This window comes from Aotus nancymaae, unplaced genomic scaffold (genome assembly GCF_030222135.1).
Source record: "Aotus nancymaae isolate 86718 unplaced genomic scaffold, 86718_ANA_hifiasm-v0.15.2.pri h1tg000044l, whole genome shotgun sequence".
NCBI classification, from domain to species: Eukaryota; Metazoa; Chordata; class Mammalia; order Primates; family Aotidae; genus Aotus; species Aotus nancymaae.
Window position 1 is genome coordinate 5,559,488 of NW_026988458.1, and position 18,436 is coordinate 5,577,923.

At 40.3% G+C, this 18,436-nt stretch overlaps 1 protein-coding gene across 3 annotated transcripts in view; it reads right to left on the bottom strand.

Annotated features, from left to right (window-relative positions):
- MYO16 (myosin XVI) overlaps positions 1-18,436 on the bottom strand; it is a 700,871-nt gene that overhangs the window by 556,297 nt on the left and 126,138 nt on the right. Inside the window, exon 1 of one of the 3 annotated variants that reach the window (XM_021677383.2) lies at positions 17,327-17,814. The exons of the other annotated variants lie outside the window; for them this stretch is intronic. Coding sequence (XP_021533058.2) covers positions 17,327-17,354 — 28 coding nt within the window. The 5' untranslated portion in view covers positions 17,355-17,814. Of the gene's footprint in view, positions 1-17,326; positions 17,815-18,436 lie in introns of those variants that run through there. 3 annotated transcript variants of the gene reach the window in all.

An 18,436-nucleotide genomic window follows, 5' to 3' on the forward strand; every position in this document is an offset into this window, starting at 1 on the left:
TTTGGCAGAAGCAAAGATACATGAGGGTGAAAAGTTGAAAATAAAGCTAAAACAAGAATTGGAATATCCACATTTCTGAGAGAGTAAAAATAGTTTCATCACTTTTAGTTCTGCCACAGGGAGCCATTAAAGGTTTACAAACAGCATTACAATAAAAATAGTGGAGTCCATCAAAAATCTGGAGGCTTCTATAGCAGCTGATGGAGAGACACAACGGGGAGCATCATCAGGAAGCATATGCACTGATTCTGGGAGAAAGTTAGGAGACTCTGAGTTAGAACAAAATAATGCAATGCAGGGTGAATGATAGGGATTATGAAGAGAAAGGACCTTTGAGAGATGGTGAATTGCCCTGCTGGGTGACAAGGGAGAAAGCAGAGTCAGAAGGTAGAGAAAGAAAGTTCTCTGAACTTTCAAACTATAGTGACTAGAATAAAGGTAAAACCATCACTAAAAAGGGTAAAATGCCGTGGATTTTAGAAGAGGGGATAATATATTATGCATATGACTATGATACAAATGTATCAATTATCAATTCTTATGTATCAGAATACATATTTATACTGTTAGCTGACAATGTTTTAAGTAGGAAATGTCCATCAAGGAATTATAATATTTTACAGATATTAGCTGCATACAATTTCTTTAAACTAGCTGTCAGTTTATATATACAAGCAGAAGTCTCATCCTATTACATATTTTAAAGCTATAAAAATGAGAAAATATTGCAATATGTGATTTTCAAAGGGGTGCATTTAATTATTACTAAATAATGTCAAAATTACCAATATTGTCTTCTTTTGACAGATTATACTAGTTACAGAGTACTTTCATAGCACAATGGCCTAAATATACCTATACCTAAAGGAGAGGACTAGATAAAGTGCTCGGTTCACTCAGGTAGAAGAAGAATTTAGTGCTTGGAGAAGGTCAAGTTAGATTTCATACCTTTTGATCTGAAATTTGATAAAGGCTAAAATTTTGAAATTCAAAGATGAATAGTTAATGCCAATTTATAAATTCTACAGAATGACATAAATTGCTTAATCATGAGTTGAGGAGAGGCATGAGGAATTGCCCTGACGCATAACAGATTTTTTTCCATAACTTTTATTACTATCCTTTAACAGGACAATTTCACAGCTGATTTTAAATCAACAGTCAACTAAAATGTTATTCCAAATATATTAATAAAATGGGGTTTTGTGGTTCATCTTCGTGCCTCTAAAATCTTTGGTCATGTGTTAAAAATTAATTGAATAATACAGAAAGAAAAGCATGCTAAAAACTGTATCGTGGATGATATAATCCAGATACATTACGAAAATTTTAAAAAGGGAAAGAAAGAAAATTAAACTAACAAAAACAGCCCTCGTCTTTCTTACTTTTCTTTCATGGAAGCTACCACTTTCTCCTCATGGAGACATGTGATCACAAACTAAGGAACCAGGGAAAATGTGGTGCCCCAGGGGACAGGGGTCACCTGCAGTCAGCCTGAACCTTGGGCAGAGCTGAGGCAGGGCTGGGAGTAAGTGCATGACCTTGAAAGCACTTCCAAGAGGGTTTCCTTCCTAGCTCTAGAGTCCCCACCTTCCTCCGCCCTGGGGTAGGGCTGCTTATGCTCTGTTCAGTCTGAGCTGGGAAACTTGGAAGTACCGATTCCACTTCCTCTGTGGATCCAGCTTCAACCCTTTGGCATAGGGAAAGGTGGGGGATGTACAAGGTAGATGTGGAGGATACAAAGGGTTGTCTGGGCAGTGTTGGGCTGTGCTGCTACCTGAGGCCATATGCATTCCTTTCAGACACTCAGAGCCTTCTCCTCATCTAGCACCCTCCATGTAATTCCATCCAACTCAGATGGAATTATCTTATGCAACTATCATCTATCATCTTATGCAACTATCATCTATCATCTTATGCAACTCGGTGTGTTTCCTCAGCAAAGTCACAGCTGGCAAGGAGAAAACCACTGGAGATCTTTTCCCCAGAACCCTTGTAGATGAACAAGACCATACTCCTTATTTTGTGGGAGGTGGAAGAAGGTTGGTGGAAGGAGATCTGGGGCATGGAGTAGGGAAGTTTGAGTTCTCTGAATGTTCAGAATCACAATGGGAGCCTTTTCAAAGTTACAGGAAACAGTGGACATACAATACATACAAGGTGTAGGGGTCATTTTCAACACTGCAAACTATTGTAGACACTGGGGAATTAAGAACAGAACCGCTGAAACATGACTTCATTAAAGAATATTTATGACAGTCTTTTATGTGTACTAATTACTACTGATGACTCAATTTCTTTTACCAAATATTATTGCAAATAGCATGAAAATGTGTCAGACCTTATCAACGTAAGTTTGGTTTTAACTCCAAGCCAGCTTTAGTGTATGATCAGTCTAGTCCTGACAACCCAGACCTAGCTTAGATCTGGTCCAAAGTAAGTCTTCACTATGAGTGGGGAAGACACAGGAGACCTGTGATGACCATTGCTTCTTCTCTTGTCTTTACCCCGATGTCTCTGCTACTGTTTCCTAGGGGTACAGGGATAAGGCACAGAACTTCTAGAAACCAGCCCAGAACAACACTCTGGAACTTCCAATTTTTCAGAAAACCAGTTTAAGAAATGCTGCTGGTATTATTCTACTTATACTCTTGGAATAAAATTGCCACTATTAACTTCATCAAATATTACTAACCAAACTATCTAAAAATATTTTCAGAGAACTATACTCCAGAGTATATTTTAAACCAGTATCTTCTGGCATGTTCATGGGTGTGAGTGTTAAACACAGATTTCTCTTTCTATGGCCTTCATTGTCACTATTGAAAACCAGTTATTTAAATACACTTCTGAAATGTCATTTATGCCTGAATCAATAGATGAAGATAAGGGTAAAGTTAGGTAAGCAAATGAGAAAAAAAAATGTTAAATGCTACGTATTTTAGAGACTGTTAATTAAAATTTGGAGCTTAATTTCATCAAGAATTTCTTCTTCACAAAGCAGTTTGTAAAGAGACTATGGGTTTTCCATTAAAAAAATACCATCACTACTAATTATTTAAAGAGCAAAGCCTTCCCATTGTGTTAGCAGAGTAAAATAAGATTAAAGTTTATTATTTCAGCTCATGGGTTGGAGTCATTTAAATAGATAACAGATAGATGATAGAATAGATGTTCCAACTATTTGAGACCAGGTATCTGGAAAGAGAGTGGAGTGGTGGAAGTGCAAGAACCCTGGACATCAGAAGCTGGAAGACATCAAAAGTGACAGTGCGGGAGCATCCCTGGGCTGACACTGCTAGACCACACAGCCGTGGAAACCAGAAGCCTACCATATATGCAGAATGAGCTCAGGAATTTCTCTTTGTCTCAGAGCTGAGGATCCAAAACTCAAGAGCCACATACAGAAAGAGAAACCCCAAGCTGGACCCAGGAAACTGGGCCCAGAATATAATAGACTCAATGAAAGAAGAAAGCCCAGAAATATTCTGTGTTGAACTTGCCCAATTGAGATTTTTTTGAAAGTAGAATGGTTCATCTAATATTTCCCATTCAGTGGCTTAATAATTAAATCACAATGGTTTGAATACAGCATTTTTATGATTTCTGCTAGTGAAATCCTCCATGGTAGGCCAGGAATTTCAGTGTGTCAAGATGCAAGAGAAATCCCAGTCCTAAGTATTTAAGTATGTACCTGAAGCAAATAAAACCATGCACCCATGCAAGACAAACAAATGTGTCTTTAAATATTTTTAGAGTCTCTACTCATAATAGCCCCAAACTGGAAACAGCTAAAATGCCCACAAACTAGTGAATTGGGTGCACACACTGTGATATATCCATAAAAGAGAATGCTGCTCAACAATGAGAAGGAAAAAACCTGTGATATATGCATCAACGTGGATGACTCCTGGATGCATCATGCTAAAGAATGAAAGCCAGTCTCTTTAAACAACTAAACACGTTTGCCATGCCCAGCAATTGCACTCTTGAACATTTACTAAAGGAAATGAAAACTTGTGTCCACACAAGAACCAGTACAGGATTGTTCATAGTAACTTTACTTGTAATAGACAAAAACTACAAACAAACAGAATGTCTTTCAATAGGTGAATAGTTCAACAAGCCATGTGCATCCACACCATGGAATACCACTCAGTAATAGAAAGGAAGAAGCCATCGGTAGACAACAACTTGGCTGGATCTTAAGGGCATTGGTGTTGGATTTAAAAAGCCAATCTCAAAAGATCACATATTGTACAACTTCATTTACATGACATCCCGGAAAATGCAAAGCTATAAACACAGAAATCAGATCTGTGATTGACAGAGTCTAGTGATTATGGAAGGAGATTGACTATAAAGGACACAAGGGAACTCTTTGGAGTGAGAAAAATATTCTACACCTTTGTTGTGGGGCACTTACTTGGTGGTATGCATTTGTCAAAATTTTTTAACCATACACCTAGAAATAAGTTATGCATGTAAGTTATACCTCCATAAACCTGACTTAACAAAATAGATGAAACAATAATGGAAGATAGTTTCATTTAGAACCAGACTTTCAGAAAGTTAAAACGCAAAGTGTTGAAATCAATCTACAAAATACTGAGGGGATTCAGTTACATGCTGTCATAATGAACATTTTTAATAAGAGAAAATGTGGGAGTTATGATTAGTAAATAAAACTATTTTTAAAAAGATGGAAAAGAAGTCTTGTGAACAGATGCCAGCCTCCGTCACTTGCTATAAATCAGAGGAGTCAGATAAAAGAAACACCCAAAGGCTGGGCACGGTGGCTCATGCCTGTAATCCCAGAACTTCGGGAGGCTGAGTTGGGCAGGTCACTTGAGGGCAGGAGTTTGTAACCAGCCTGGCAAACATGGTGAAACCGTGTCTCTACTAAAAATCCAAAAATTAGCCAGGTGTGGTTGTGCATGCTTGTAATCCTAGCTACTCAGGAGGCTGAGGCATGAAAATCGCTTGAACCAAGATCACGCCACTCCACTCCAGTCTGGGTGACGGAATGAGACTCCATCTCCAAAAACAAACAAACAAACTTCAACCAAAGCTACCAAGGTGTCTGGTTAAAGTGGGGAAGAGCAGAGTAACTCCTTCCTGCCACAGTCTCTCAATCTGCATGGTATATCACACATTTCCAAGAGCTTTCACATGTTGTTACTAGACTGCAGACCGGGGTTCAGGCAAAAAATACGTCCTTTTCACATCCACAGTCCCACAGCATAGGCAGTTCCTGTACCTGCCCTGTAATCTGCAGTGGCTCAGGAAGAGCTGACTGCATAGTTGGATAAATGTATGATGGATAAAGGAAAGAATGGAAGGAGGGAGAAGTTATTAATAGTTTGATTGACTTTCAAAGCCCCTAGGGAATGAATTGGGATGGTTTCATTGGCCTCATTTTTCAAATAGGGAAATCAAGTAGCAAGCCCTAGAAGAGTTAAGTGATGATAAAAACTGGAAAGTAGCCAAGATACCCTAGGATTTGCCCTGTGGTCCCATAAGTAGCTGTTGAGTGGATGATAGAGAGGGCATGTACTGCCTCCCTGCCCAGCCTGCACGGCTGCCTTTGTCACCACAGCTCACACTGGCCAAGTATGCCATGGGATGATTTACTGAATTTCACTTAAACTGCTTTTGCGGGTACATCACAGGTGATGTGCTTCATGTATCACTGTGAGATGAAAGGGAAATGAAGACTTGTTTAGGATTCCCTAAGAATGGAAAAAGTGAAGCAAAGTGTCACCCTGCAAAAATTCAGCTCATGAGTGCCCTGTGGAAAGAGTTCAAACTCAGCTCGGTCCTCCAAAGCTAGACTTAATAGGTAAAGTCGTTCAGAGTAGAGAATAATGAACTAGACATGTAGAAAACAATTCAACCTTTGAATGGCTTTTTTCCCCAAAAATACTCCACAGTAATGACTTTAATATACTTAGAGTGTGCTTAAAATGACTTTAATATACTCAAAATATACTCGACCATACTCTGCCACAATGACTTTAATATACTTAAACTACGAGGCGGCAAGAGGAATGTCTTTCACGAACCTCACATTTGTCCCTGGCCCACTTCAATGACTCCCTTCCTCTTTCTCCTAACAACTTGAATGAAGGAGAACAGCCAATTGATTTCCACAAGACCATCCATTAATTTGTGCCCGTCTTTCCTGTCACTTCTCATTCATAGATAATCAGTAACTCAAGTCTCTCATCTTTCCTTATTCAGAAGACCCTGGAGCTGTTTTGCCGTTGTCTGTCTTTCTCTCAACCACTTTCTATTGGCAAAAGACGGTGTTGAGCTGAACTAACCAAAACGGAACAGCCGTTAGAACGCACCATTGATTCACGCAAGGTTGTCACAAACTTCCTTTTGCATTCTTACCTTGCTTTAAAGTATTGAGCAGCTTCCAATAAGCTTTTGCAACCACAAATATATGTGGAGATAACATATTTACTGAAATTTCTACAGTGACCTCTTGAGCATTTTCTGAATGCACCAGTCGATTTAAAACTCAACAGCTTAAGAATTATCCAAATAGACTCCACAGTATGAAGCTTTCTTTTTAGAAAGCAAAACGTCATTGAACCTTGGTTTGGAACAGGCTTTCACAGTGCTATGAAGAAGGCTCATTCTGACAGAACAGTCACTCTTAAACCATGATGTTGTGTGTTCTATTCTAGCATTAATTTGTTAAACTTAGTGAAGAACAAGTTCAAGTCAAACCTCACCCAAATCTGTCTTGTTGTCCTTGTGGTTGTTGTTACATTATTTAAGTTTCTCAAATCATTGTCGGATGCCAAACGTTTTAAAAGCAAAACCCACACCCAATACTTGGCCTTCAGTGATTTTCTGTTCACTCTCTGTAAAGACAGCACAAATTGTTGAGGGCTTTGGACCACAGGTGGAGGGTGAGTGTGAAGGGATAGACGGGTCTCAGTGTCCAAAGATGAGGAAGAAGATGCACCGTATCAACACGTGTGACCTACTTTTGATACAGTAAATTTAAAACTGCTCATGTGTTTCGTCTCTCAAAAAAAAAAAAAAAAAAAAAAGCATTTTTGAGCAGCACATCCTCCTCCAGCAGTGCCCTGTGTCTGTTTTTCCTTTTAGTAGTCAAAGCTTGTATGTGTCCTGTGCTCTTCATTCCCTTCCAATTGCAGCTCGTCATTGCAGATGGAACTCCACCCACCTCTCCACTTGCCCTGCTCCGTGTCCACATCACACATGGCCTCCTCATCCATTATGCCAGAGGGTGTGGCTCCAGCATGCACTGTTATCTTCTCACTTCATGCCAGGCTGCTTAGCAGACTTTGCCTCTTGAAACAGTGTTACCTGAGCTGTTGATTGAAGCTTCTTAACTCCTTTGCGAACTACTCATCCTTTGTCTGCCCTTCTAAAATTTCTGACCTGAGCCATCTCTTTCTTTGTCGCCTACTTCCTCCCCTCCTGTGACTTAAATTAAACCAGTATGCTAACGACTCCCATGCCTATTTCAAATAGACATCTCTCATCTGATCTGCAGATGTGTCTACGGCTACGTGCTGGACAGCTCTTCTTGGATATCATGGGACTCAGCACGCCCAAGCCTGTCCTTCCCATCTGAAGCTTAGCAACACCATACACATAGCTGTTCACACAAAAACCTAAGAGCCATGAATATTCCACTTATTGTATCCTCCACAACGCCTAAATCATCCCAAGGCCTTAAGGTCCTGGTACTCAGATCTTTTTCAAATTCCTCCAGTTTTCTCCATGCTCAGGTCAATCACCAACACAAACTCTTCACCCAGGTGGGTCATGATCAGAGCCACCTACCTGCCTCCTAGACTGCACCACAGCTCCCTCCCATTTGTTCTCCATAGTTGATCTTTCTAACACAGATCTTTACTTTCCACTCAGGATTAAAATATCTTTGTGGACTCCAGCTGTTTTCAGAAAAAGTCCTTACAACATTCTAAACCTGACCTGTGGTTCCTATATGATTCAGGATTGGGACATTCAGGTTTAGGAAGGAAGAGCAGAGATTCGGTCTGGATGGTGCAGGTTTGAAGTGCTGATAGGATACAGGGGTCTGCTTGGGTTCAATTAGTGCAAATATGGAGACCCAAACCAACGGCGCAGCCTGACAGATTTTTCTGGAACCCAGCCACAAAGATGTTGGAGATGAAATAATGACCCATATAGGATACATATGTTTATAAAAGAGCACAGCAACATGCAGAATTTTTCACTAATCAGACAATAAATTCTGTTAATTCCACCTTACAAATACCTCTCTAGTCAGACCCTGCCTCCCCACCCCTGTCCCCACCCTCCTGATTTAAGCTGTCACCTGGACTATTTCAAGGTTTCTCCCATTTTCAGTCTCTCCTTTAATCCACACTCTACAATATCATCAGAATGACAGATCTAAAACACAAGCTGATCACATCCCTCACTCTTGAAAATCATTCAAGGAGCTCCCTCCCTTGCATAATGAGGAACACAAAAATGCATCAGACTCGTCCAAAACTGTGCACGGTTCTGCTTTCTCCAGCTCTTTGCTCTGAATGCACCACATGCTCACAGCACTGTGCTCTGTGCAGGTTTTCTCTCCCTGAGTTCCTCATCCATTGATCTTCAGTAAATGCCTCCTCGTCCTGAAATGCCTCCTGCCCACTCTGAGGAGCTTGCCCCAGCCCCATGCACACCTTTCTCATGGCAGAACTGGGTGCCTTTCCTCTGTCTTGTCTCATAATACTGACTTACAGATGGAAATTGAAAATTCATTATTCATTTTCAATTTTTCCTCTAGATTGTGAATTTCTTGTAGAAAAAAGTCTATTTGTACATATAAACTGAGTGCATAGCAAATGTCTGGCATGAGTGAATGACTGAAAACTTTAAAACATGAGAATAGGTGGGAAAAGTAAGAGGGGCAGAAAATGTCAGTGTTACAAGGACCATTATTTTTAGAAAAGCAAGCAGTGAGAGGTTAAAAAGTTAGAGATGGTCACTGAGTGAAAATGTGCAAATAATTTGAGATAAATGGGAAATAAAAGAGTTTGATGCTTCAGTACAATAACAATGTGGGAGATAAAATGCAGTATTTGAGTGGAAAGGTATTTGAGGAGCATGAAGCAATAATTTTTTTTTAAACTTTGGAAGTGAAGGTAAGTCGAGTTCTGAGATATTAGCTTGAGTAAGTAACACCAAAATAAAAAGTAGTATTGAGCTATTAGTTTGGGAAGAATTAACAAAACTATAATTTTTGACAGGTCTGATTCTCTGGTTGAAAACATGGAATGTGCTCATTCCTGCCTCAGGACCTTTGCACTTGCTGTCCCCTCTGCTGGGCACACTCTTCCCACAGGTCTTCACGTTGCTGACTCACTGACTCCACTCCGTCATTTGGAAGCCACTTCTTCAGAGCGACCTTCCCTTGACAACCTAGTTAAAATTACCTTTCAAGTCCACTCTGCTTCCAGGTCACTCATTAGTCTTTAAATACTTTTATTTTTCTTGCAATTAGTTGATGCTACCAAAAGTTTTTACCAACATTTCTTTGTTTACTTACCTACTCTCTCAGACGCTGGCATGGTGATTTCAAGACAGTAAGAATGCTAGCTCACTTGTTCATTTTTGTATCTTTATTTTTATTTATGTATTTATTTTTGAGACAGAGTCTCACTGTGTCGTCCAGGCTGGAGTGCAGTGGCACGATCTCAGCTCACTGCAACCTCCGCCTCCTAGGTTCAAGCGATTCTCCTGCCTCAGCCTCCCAAGTGGCTGAGATTACAGGCCCATGCCACCATCCCCAGCTAATTTTTGGATTTTTGATTGAGACAGAGTTTTGTCACGTTGGGCAGGCTGGTCTCAAACTCCTAGCCTCAAGTGATCTGCCTGCCTTGGCCTCCCAAAATGCTGGGATGATAGGTGTGAGCCACCGCACCTGGTCATCTTTGTTTCTTTAGCCTTAGCCTATTGTTTGAAAAGGACCAGGAGTTCAATGTATTTCTTGAAGTCATGAATAAATAAATACATGAATTAAGGACTGAATAAATGAATAAAATAAAAGCTAACTAAAATTGACTTAAGCTCCCCAGCTCAGTTCAGTTACTGTGGCATATTTATGAGTCTGGGCCAACCACTGAAAGCATAAGGAAAGCATAAGCTCTCCCATCCACCAAACAACCTAGAAGGAAGGGTATCCAGGTAGAATAACAGATGCCAAGTAAGGATGTCAGTGTGAAACCCTCCAGATACAATGGCAAGCCTTAAATAATGCAACATCAACAGTGCGCAAAACACAAAGACATTATCATTAGGCCATCAGCACACAAGCAGCCCATGATGTTCTTGAAAGTCAAATGTATAAAGGCTGAACAAAAAACATATATTATAAGCTTATCATTTTATATATCACATATGTGTGTATATACGCATACATACATAGAGAGGGAGGTATGGAATAGATCTGGACACAGACACAGATATGCATATCTGAAGTTGAAGATTTCTCTTAGCAGTATATTTAACGATTTCTATCGTTCTCTTAATTGCATTATGTCTATACATCTTAGACTTAACCACTAGTATGAGGACATCACTTACCTGAACAATAGTTATAAAATAGTGTGAGTAAAAGTAATACATCCTATAATTAGAGCTACACTGTCACAAAGATCAGTCTCAGTTTGAAGTCATCATAGTGTGTATTGAAACAAATTTATTTAGTAGAATATAGGTACTATAAATCTCTAGATCTTATTATAATCCGTTTCAAAATGTGAAATGCTGGGTTCATTTGTAAAAAATACTTGGGAATTTTTTTTTCATTTAATACTAGTTGAAATTATTTTAATATTGAACAGAAAAGTGAATATTTGACCTAAGAATGTCATGAACACTAATCAGAGGAGAGTTACCTCATCATATCTCAAAAGTTACCAAAAGCGAAGATAATGAATCAGTATAGCCTTAAGCTAAATCAATGGAGCAGTGTAAACCAGAAGTGGATGCAAATATATTTAGAAATTTAAAATATGACAAAAGCAAATTTCAATTCAGTAGGTTTTGTGCATATAGAAATGAAAGGGGGAAAGAAATAACTCAACTTAAATCACACATACAACTTAATTCCACATGAATTAAAATTTAAAATACAAAAATAAAAGTTTAAATTAAGATGTAGAAAACGAATTCAGCTTTAGAATAAATAGCCTACCCAAAGCAATAAATGAAACCCAAATCTATAAAACAAAGACATATTTTTCTATGCAATTAATAAAAACTTAGATGCCATGAAACACCCAAAACAAAGGCAAAAGTCAAAAATAGAAACACCATCTTCAGCACCTTCATACCTAGAGAAACATTAATATTTCCTTACACAGAAGTTTACATGAAATCAATAAGAAAAAGTATTAAAAACCCAACGTACATAATGAAAACAGATATGAAGAAACAGGACTAGTTAAAAATGGGGGAATGCCCTTGACTATTTATTAAATAGTATGGAGAACCTCTCAGGAAACCATATTTCAACAACGGAGGTGACATCATTTTGTGAGAGGTACCTTTCTGGGTTGGCTGAGGTGCAGGGATGCGCGTTCTTTGCTTGCTGATTGTGGGACTCTGAAGTAATACAACTCACTGGAAAGAAATCCAGCAGTTTCTACAAAACCTTAAACAACACATACCATTTAATTCAGTGTTACTGCTCTTGTGAATCAATATTCCTATAAGCCAAAATACCTAACACAGAATGTCTCAATGTCTGTCAAAAAGGGAAGAGTTGAATACATAAATGGTTTAATAAATGCTGTAGACTGTTACAATACTTCACTATCAAGAAAGAATACCTGGATATATAAGAAGATCGCCATGTGGTTAAGGGACGGAAGGGAGTGCTGCATAAGGGCAAGTCTGAGCCAAAGGTTCATATTTGGGAAAATATAGATGATGTTTAGAGCCATGAGAAAGGACGAGGTTGTCAAAAGAAAGTGTTAGGGCCATGCCCTAAGCAGAAGAGAAAGCCAGCAGCTAGGGTGGAGGAAAAGTTGCCAGTGAAGTAACAGAAAACGCCCAAGAGTTGCAAAAGAAGAGGTGGTAATCACGCCAGAAATTAACGAACACGAGGAAGGTCTAGTGTCCATTGGATTTTGCCACATAAAGGTGGTTTAAGTAAAGTGGATTCCCTTGAGTGGTAAAGGAAAGAAGCGGGATGCAGCCATGGAAGAGGAGACAAGGAGATGAGGGGCGGGGACCATGTGCATGGGCGATCATTTCAACATATAAGCTGCAAACGAGGAAATGAGGTGGTGGCCAGAGGGAAGAGAGACCAAGGGGAGATGTTTGCTTATTGGAAGATGGATGTATTGGCCACATATTCACTCTGATGGAAATTGATGCAGGAGAGAAAGGGAAGAGCTAAAGCAGCGTACAACCTTGAAGGAGGCAGAAGGAGATAGAATCCCAAGCACATTGGCCTTGGACACACGGGAGGAAATTCAGGACTGCAGATGAGAAGTGGGCAAAGAGGAATTCACACACAGACACCTTTGCAGATATAGGGGTGGGAGGGTAGGAGAGTTACAACTGGTGGTGTGTAGCTCCTCCGCCTGGGAGATTGGAGTTAGAAGAAGGGGTCTCTAGGCATGAGCAGTCTTGCCTACCATGGAAACAGGACGAGGGTACAGGAGAGTGTCGCCTGCCTGGGAGAGATGTGTGATCTTGACATCAAAATGAAATCAGCCTGATTTTGCTCTGATCTCCTTTTTCAAGGGTCATCCAGAAGCTCTGGGGCAAGGACAGACACACTGGAAAGGGGGACTCCACCTTGGGTAGTATTCATTGCTTGAGTGCAACAGAGGGAGGTGAGGGCAAGGAGTCAAGTGCATGGACCATGGGGTCTGGACCAGGCAGAGAACAGGATATGGGAGAGCAGGGAGATGGAGGGACCAGCATCTGGGAGCGTCAGTGAATTGCAGAACCACTGCAGTGTATCATAAAACATGTTTAATATGTGTGATCATTAATACTGTCAACTTGATGCAAAGTATTGTTCATGGGTGCGTCTGTGAGGGCGTTGTCAAAGAAGATCAACGCTTGAGTCAGTGGACTGGGAGAGGCAGACCCCCCCTCAATCTTGGTGGACACTACCTAATCAGCTGCCACCACAGCTAGGATAAAAGCAGGCAGAGGAACATGGAAGAACCACTGGCTTAGTCTCCACCCTACATCTTTCTCTCGTGCTGGATGCTTCCTGCCCTTGAACGTCGGACTCCAGGTTCTTCAGCTTTTGGACTCTTGGACCTTTGATCCCAGACTGAAGGCTGCACTGTCGACTTCCCTACTTTTGATGTTTTGGGACTTGGACTGGCTTCTGTGCTCCTCAGCTTGCAGATGGCCTATTGTGGGACCTCACCCTGTGATCATGTGAGTTAATACTCCTTAATAAACTCGTCTTTATATATACATCTATCTTATTAGTTCTGTCCCTCTAGAGAACCCTAATACAATATGTAAAGTAACAGGTTTTCTGCTACAATTCACTCTTAGTTGTTGTAAATGAATTAGCAGCTCTGGAGAACATTCATTTTAAATAACTTTAACCTTTTTCCTGCTGCAAACAATGCTGCCCCAAACGTGCATGCCTAGAGAAGAGCTGAACCAGGAGAGAAGTAGGCCAGGTGTAGTTACTGCAATGCTTCACCCCCAGAGGCAGGTGACGGGAACTCTGCTGCTAGACCTCAAGCCTCTGCTCCGGTTTGTTAAGAGTAAAACAAAAGTAGATTTAAGTCTCACATGGCCTCAAAGCTCTGTGAGCCCATTACTCCCTTGAGTTCCATTCATTATTCCTGCTTGCTCCTCAGCTGGGCCTGGCCATGTTCACATGCTACCTCTCAACAGGCATGGGGCTCAGAGACTGGCTCTCACTGCAGATCCATCTAAAGCTACTTCTCAGCTACCAAGATACATGAAACCTCCACACTTTTAGCTGTGGCATTCCTAAACTTTCCTGCTACATCTTGCTTCCACAGTAAATTTTTTCAGTTAGTTTTTAACACTTCTTTACAAGATACATGGACCATGCAAACTAGGTCAGTCCCTATGGAATCAGAAAGGGATATAGGCAGTGATATGGACTGGAGCAATTTCTTTCTTTGGATATTCCAACATCGCCTTACAGTTTTCTTTTTCTGATTGTAAAAGTAAAACATGTCCATTGTTGACAATTTTGAAACTATGGAAGAATTTATAAAAGTAACTGATAATACCGTAAACCGGAGACCAGGCACAATGGCTCACACCTGTAGTCCCAGCACTTTGGGCAGCTGAGGCAGGCAGATTGCTTAAGGCAAGGAGTATAAGACCAGCCTGGCCAACATGGTGAAACTCCATCTCTACCAAAAGTTAGCTGTGCGTGGTGGTGCACGCCTGAAATCCCAGCTCCCTGGGAGGCTGAGGCAGGAGAATCTTTTCAACCTAGGAGACAGAGGTTGCAGTGAGCCGAGATCACACCACTGCCCTCCAGCCTCAGTGAGAGAGTGAGACTCTGTCTCAAAAAAAATTTTTTTAAATGAAAAAACAATTATTTTTTACAAAGTAATGGATAATACATAAACTGGAGATAAGAACTGCTAGATTAAGTTTCAACCGTGAAGTGTATAATTTTTTCAACCTGAAATGATGAACATTTTCCCAGGTGACTAAAAGCTTCTTGCGAGCATTAGTTATTGGTCACCCAACATCCCACCCGAAGGCTTCCGCTGATTCCCTAGGACCACACGTGATGCTAATATTGCACATTTCGGAAGATTGTGCTCCTGCCCTGGAATTCATCCACTTCCTGCATTGCTGCCTGGCTTGGAAACCGACATGCTATGGTGACAAATCTGGCTCAGAATGAAAGACAGGTATGTGGCAGAAATGGTTAAGGTAGGAGATTGAGGACGTGTGAAGAAGGAACGGAGTGTGACAAAGGTGGGCTAATGAACCTCGCCAGTGGATCAGCCCAATATGGGGACAACAATTTGGGAAAATCTTATGCATCGGGAACAACCATTAAACCAAGAATTATGATCTTATCCATGAACTCTTATGATATCATGAAGGCATTTACGTTTTTTTATTTATTTATTTTGAGTTGGAGTTTTACTCTTTTCACCCAGGCTGGAATGCAATGGTGTCATCTTGGCTCACCGCAACCTCTGCCTCCTGGTTCAAGTGATTCTCCTACCTCAATCTCCTGAGTAGCTGGGATTACAGGTGCCCACCACCATGCCCAGCAAATTTTTGTATTTTTAGTAGAGATGGGGTTTCACCGTGTTGGCCAGACTGGTCTCGAACTCCTGACCTCTGGCTTCTCAAAGTGTTGGGATTACAAGCATGAGCCACCATGCCCGGCCTTGATCTGTATTTTGTTCATCCTTCTAAGATACACCTCAGGATGTATTCTTTTGATAAAACACCCTTCACTAGTTCAGCACACAATGCAATATAATTTCTGAATTCCTTTAGCACATCGCACCATTTCTCCAGTAAAGTTAGCATTTAATAATATTCATGCCTCCTTTCCATTTCACAGACTGCCACACTCAAAGCTTAGAAAATAGTCAGATCTTTAGTAAGCAGTTGCTAATTACTTTCAGAAATGCATCAGGAATGTTTAAATTCATTAATTTTAGATTTCATCTCTTATACTAGCATGCTAAAAGGAATAGCTCACAGGCTCCCATTGACATGACCAAGTTTCTGAAATGTCTATAATTTTCTGAAATTCTACAGTCAAATAATTCAACTAAAACAAAACATAAGGCGAGAAAGGGCAACCTCATATTGTGTTTGGTGACCAACTGCTCCCTGAATCTCTCACATCCATGTCACTGTCCCTTTGTGCTTCCGCCCGTGCTCCATGGCTGCCCTCCGCCAGGTGTGTTCACTGTGCCTCAGGAGCACCCAGGTTCCTTGTAGGAACGATGCAGGGTTTTTCCTCTGCAGAGGCACAGAAAGGAAAATAATGACATTCTGCTAGTGCAGTAAAACATGAGAGGCAACACAAAAACCAGTCAGAGTATTGTCCTATGTCTGTTTCTCCAAGGAAATAGCCCCAAGATTTAAGAGATTAAACAGAAGACTATTCTCAAAATTCTTAAATATGCTGCATGCCTCTAATTTTTATTAATTAAAGAGCTAATCTACAAACTTACAAGACGACCAGTGAACCCTTTTGGGAATTAAAATTGTTCTGCAACATGAAAGCATGACATTTTTGGCAATGCTCAACAGTAAAGCATTTTTATTTCCATGAATCATAGTCTGAATTCCTGTATACATTCTCTACCAAAAATAAGAGAAAAGTAAATATTTCTCCTTCTCAATCATCATTCTTTTCAGTCTCCTTTAGTGCAAAGCTCAAGATTCATTCAACACACATGTTTTCTTAACATGTTACTTAAATTTAACATTGCCATGTCCTTTGGCAGCAAATCTTCAGCCTCAAAGAAAATCATTTTCTACAAATGTCATTTGTCACTTTAAGCTCATGACATACATGAACAGAAGTTTTCAGAAGTGCTACAGGGGACAAAAATGCATATCCAGCAAGCCGTTTTTGTATAAATATGTCTTCCTCTTCACTATGACCATCCCGAGCTGGTTTAGATGAAGCTATTCTCTAGCTCAGAAAATTCTGCCAACATTTCAGACACTAAAGAGACCCTGGATAAGCCCAGTAGAGAAGCTGGTGACAAAGTCAATTTCACCATATGAACATCAGTGGAGAGCATTTGGTACCGAGTCCCTGGAGTCCCTGAGCACCACAAGGTGAATGATACAAGGACAAAAGTTTACAGTCAAGGATAACCCTAAAGATCAAGCTTACACAAAGCATTCATTGAATAGAAGCTTAAGCAGTGAAACATGAGACTAAAATACTAGCTAAATAACGTCAGCCATATATTAATAAACTTAGTTTTCATGTACTTTATTAATATGTGCTGATGAACAAAAATTTGCTTTTACAATTTCTTTCCATGTGTTGCTAGTTTTTCTTCCCATTGCTGTGTCTATGAATCATTTTTTTTTTTAAGCTGAAGTTTTAAAGATCTCTATGCTATTATCATTTGGATCACACTGGAATTATTTCACAGTCTGAAATTAAAAGGAAATATATCCAACCTGTAAAATATTCTTCTAAGTCACCAGTCTATGTCACTCATCTGAATGTGGTACACCAGGAGACCTGCCTTAATTTTGCCATCTGCACAAAATAATACTTCAACAAGACAAATAACCACACGAGCAAAGCATCAAGCTTACTTACAGCACTTGATAAAATGATAGTGAGACATCTTTCCATGTCAGACAGGAATCTTGCTACGGGTTCCAACATTCTCTTCTGTCACAACTGTCGTTCCCAGGAAATGCATTACTTAAAGCCCTTACTCAGGTAACAGTTTACCTCAGGATGCACTATTGCACGGAGGCTCTGTTCCATGATCCTGCAAAGAGCTTCAAACTCATTCTCATTCAGCAGCTGGAGTTAAGATAAGCCTCTCCCCGGTGGTCTTGAGGCACCACTGCTGCACGTGCTATTGTAGCACCCTTGATTGACACAGCCCCGAGTGGAGTGCCACAATCCCGGGAATAGTCAGCTCTAATTGGTGTTCACATGCAGCCACATTCTGCCGCACGGAGGTGTGCTGCAGTGCGGCTCTCCCGGTCCTGCCTGTTAATGGCTTTTCAATAGCTTTCAAATGGCAGCAAACTAAGCTGATGAGTGGGCTGGAGAGAAGCCACGGATCGAGGGATCCTAAATCTTCTTCGTGCACATTGTCCATGAGCCACATATGACCAGATTCCTAGCTGGTAGTAAAGCAGATTATTTTTAGTTGCCACCAGTTGCTGTGTGTGAATAGGAAATTGATAGCAGGAGCTTAAAATAGCCACCTCTTAGAATCAGAGATCTTTGATCTGTCCCTAGTAATGAAAAAACTGCATTATGCTTCAGAACACATCTTTCTGCTTTTCTGTGCAGAATGTAAAACTTAAATTATCCACAAGAAGCTTCTGGTTTGCATAGCTTTAAAATTTACGATTCTCCTACCTCTGCAGACTGCAGTGAATTTAACTGTACAACCCATTTGGATGAAGTAAGTCTGACTGAATTGGAATCAGAAAGAAATATATGGTCTTCTAGGCTTTATTGTTATAAAAGTGAATAGCATACTCATAGTGCAATAGCCATGATAGAAAACAAAAAGGTCATATTTTAAGTTATTTACAAATTCAAAGTGATACTTTTTTTGCAAATTGATACATTTTTAGGATGATCTTCTCCAAAGACAAGTTGAGATAGTCTAGAATTTATGTTTCAGATTCGAGGGTATCAGAATGGTAAACATGAACAGTATGCTAAGCACACACATCTTTC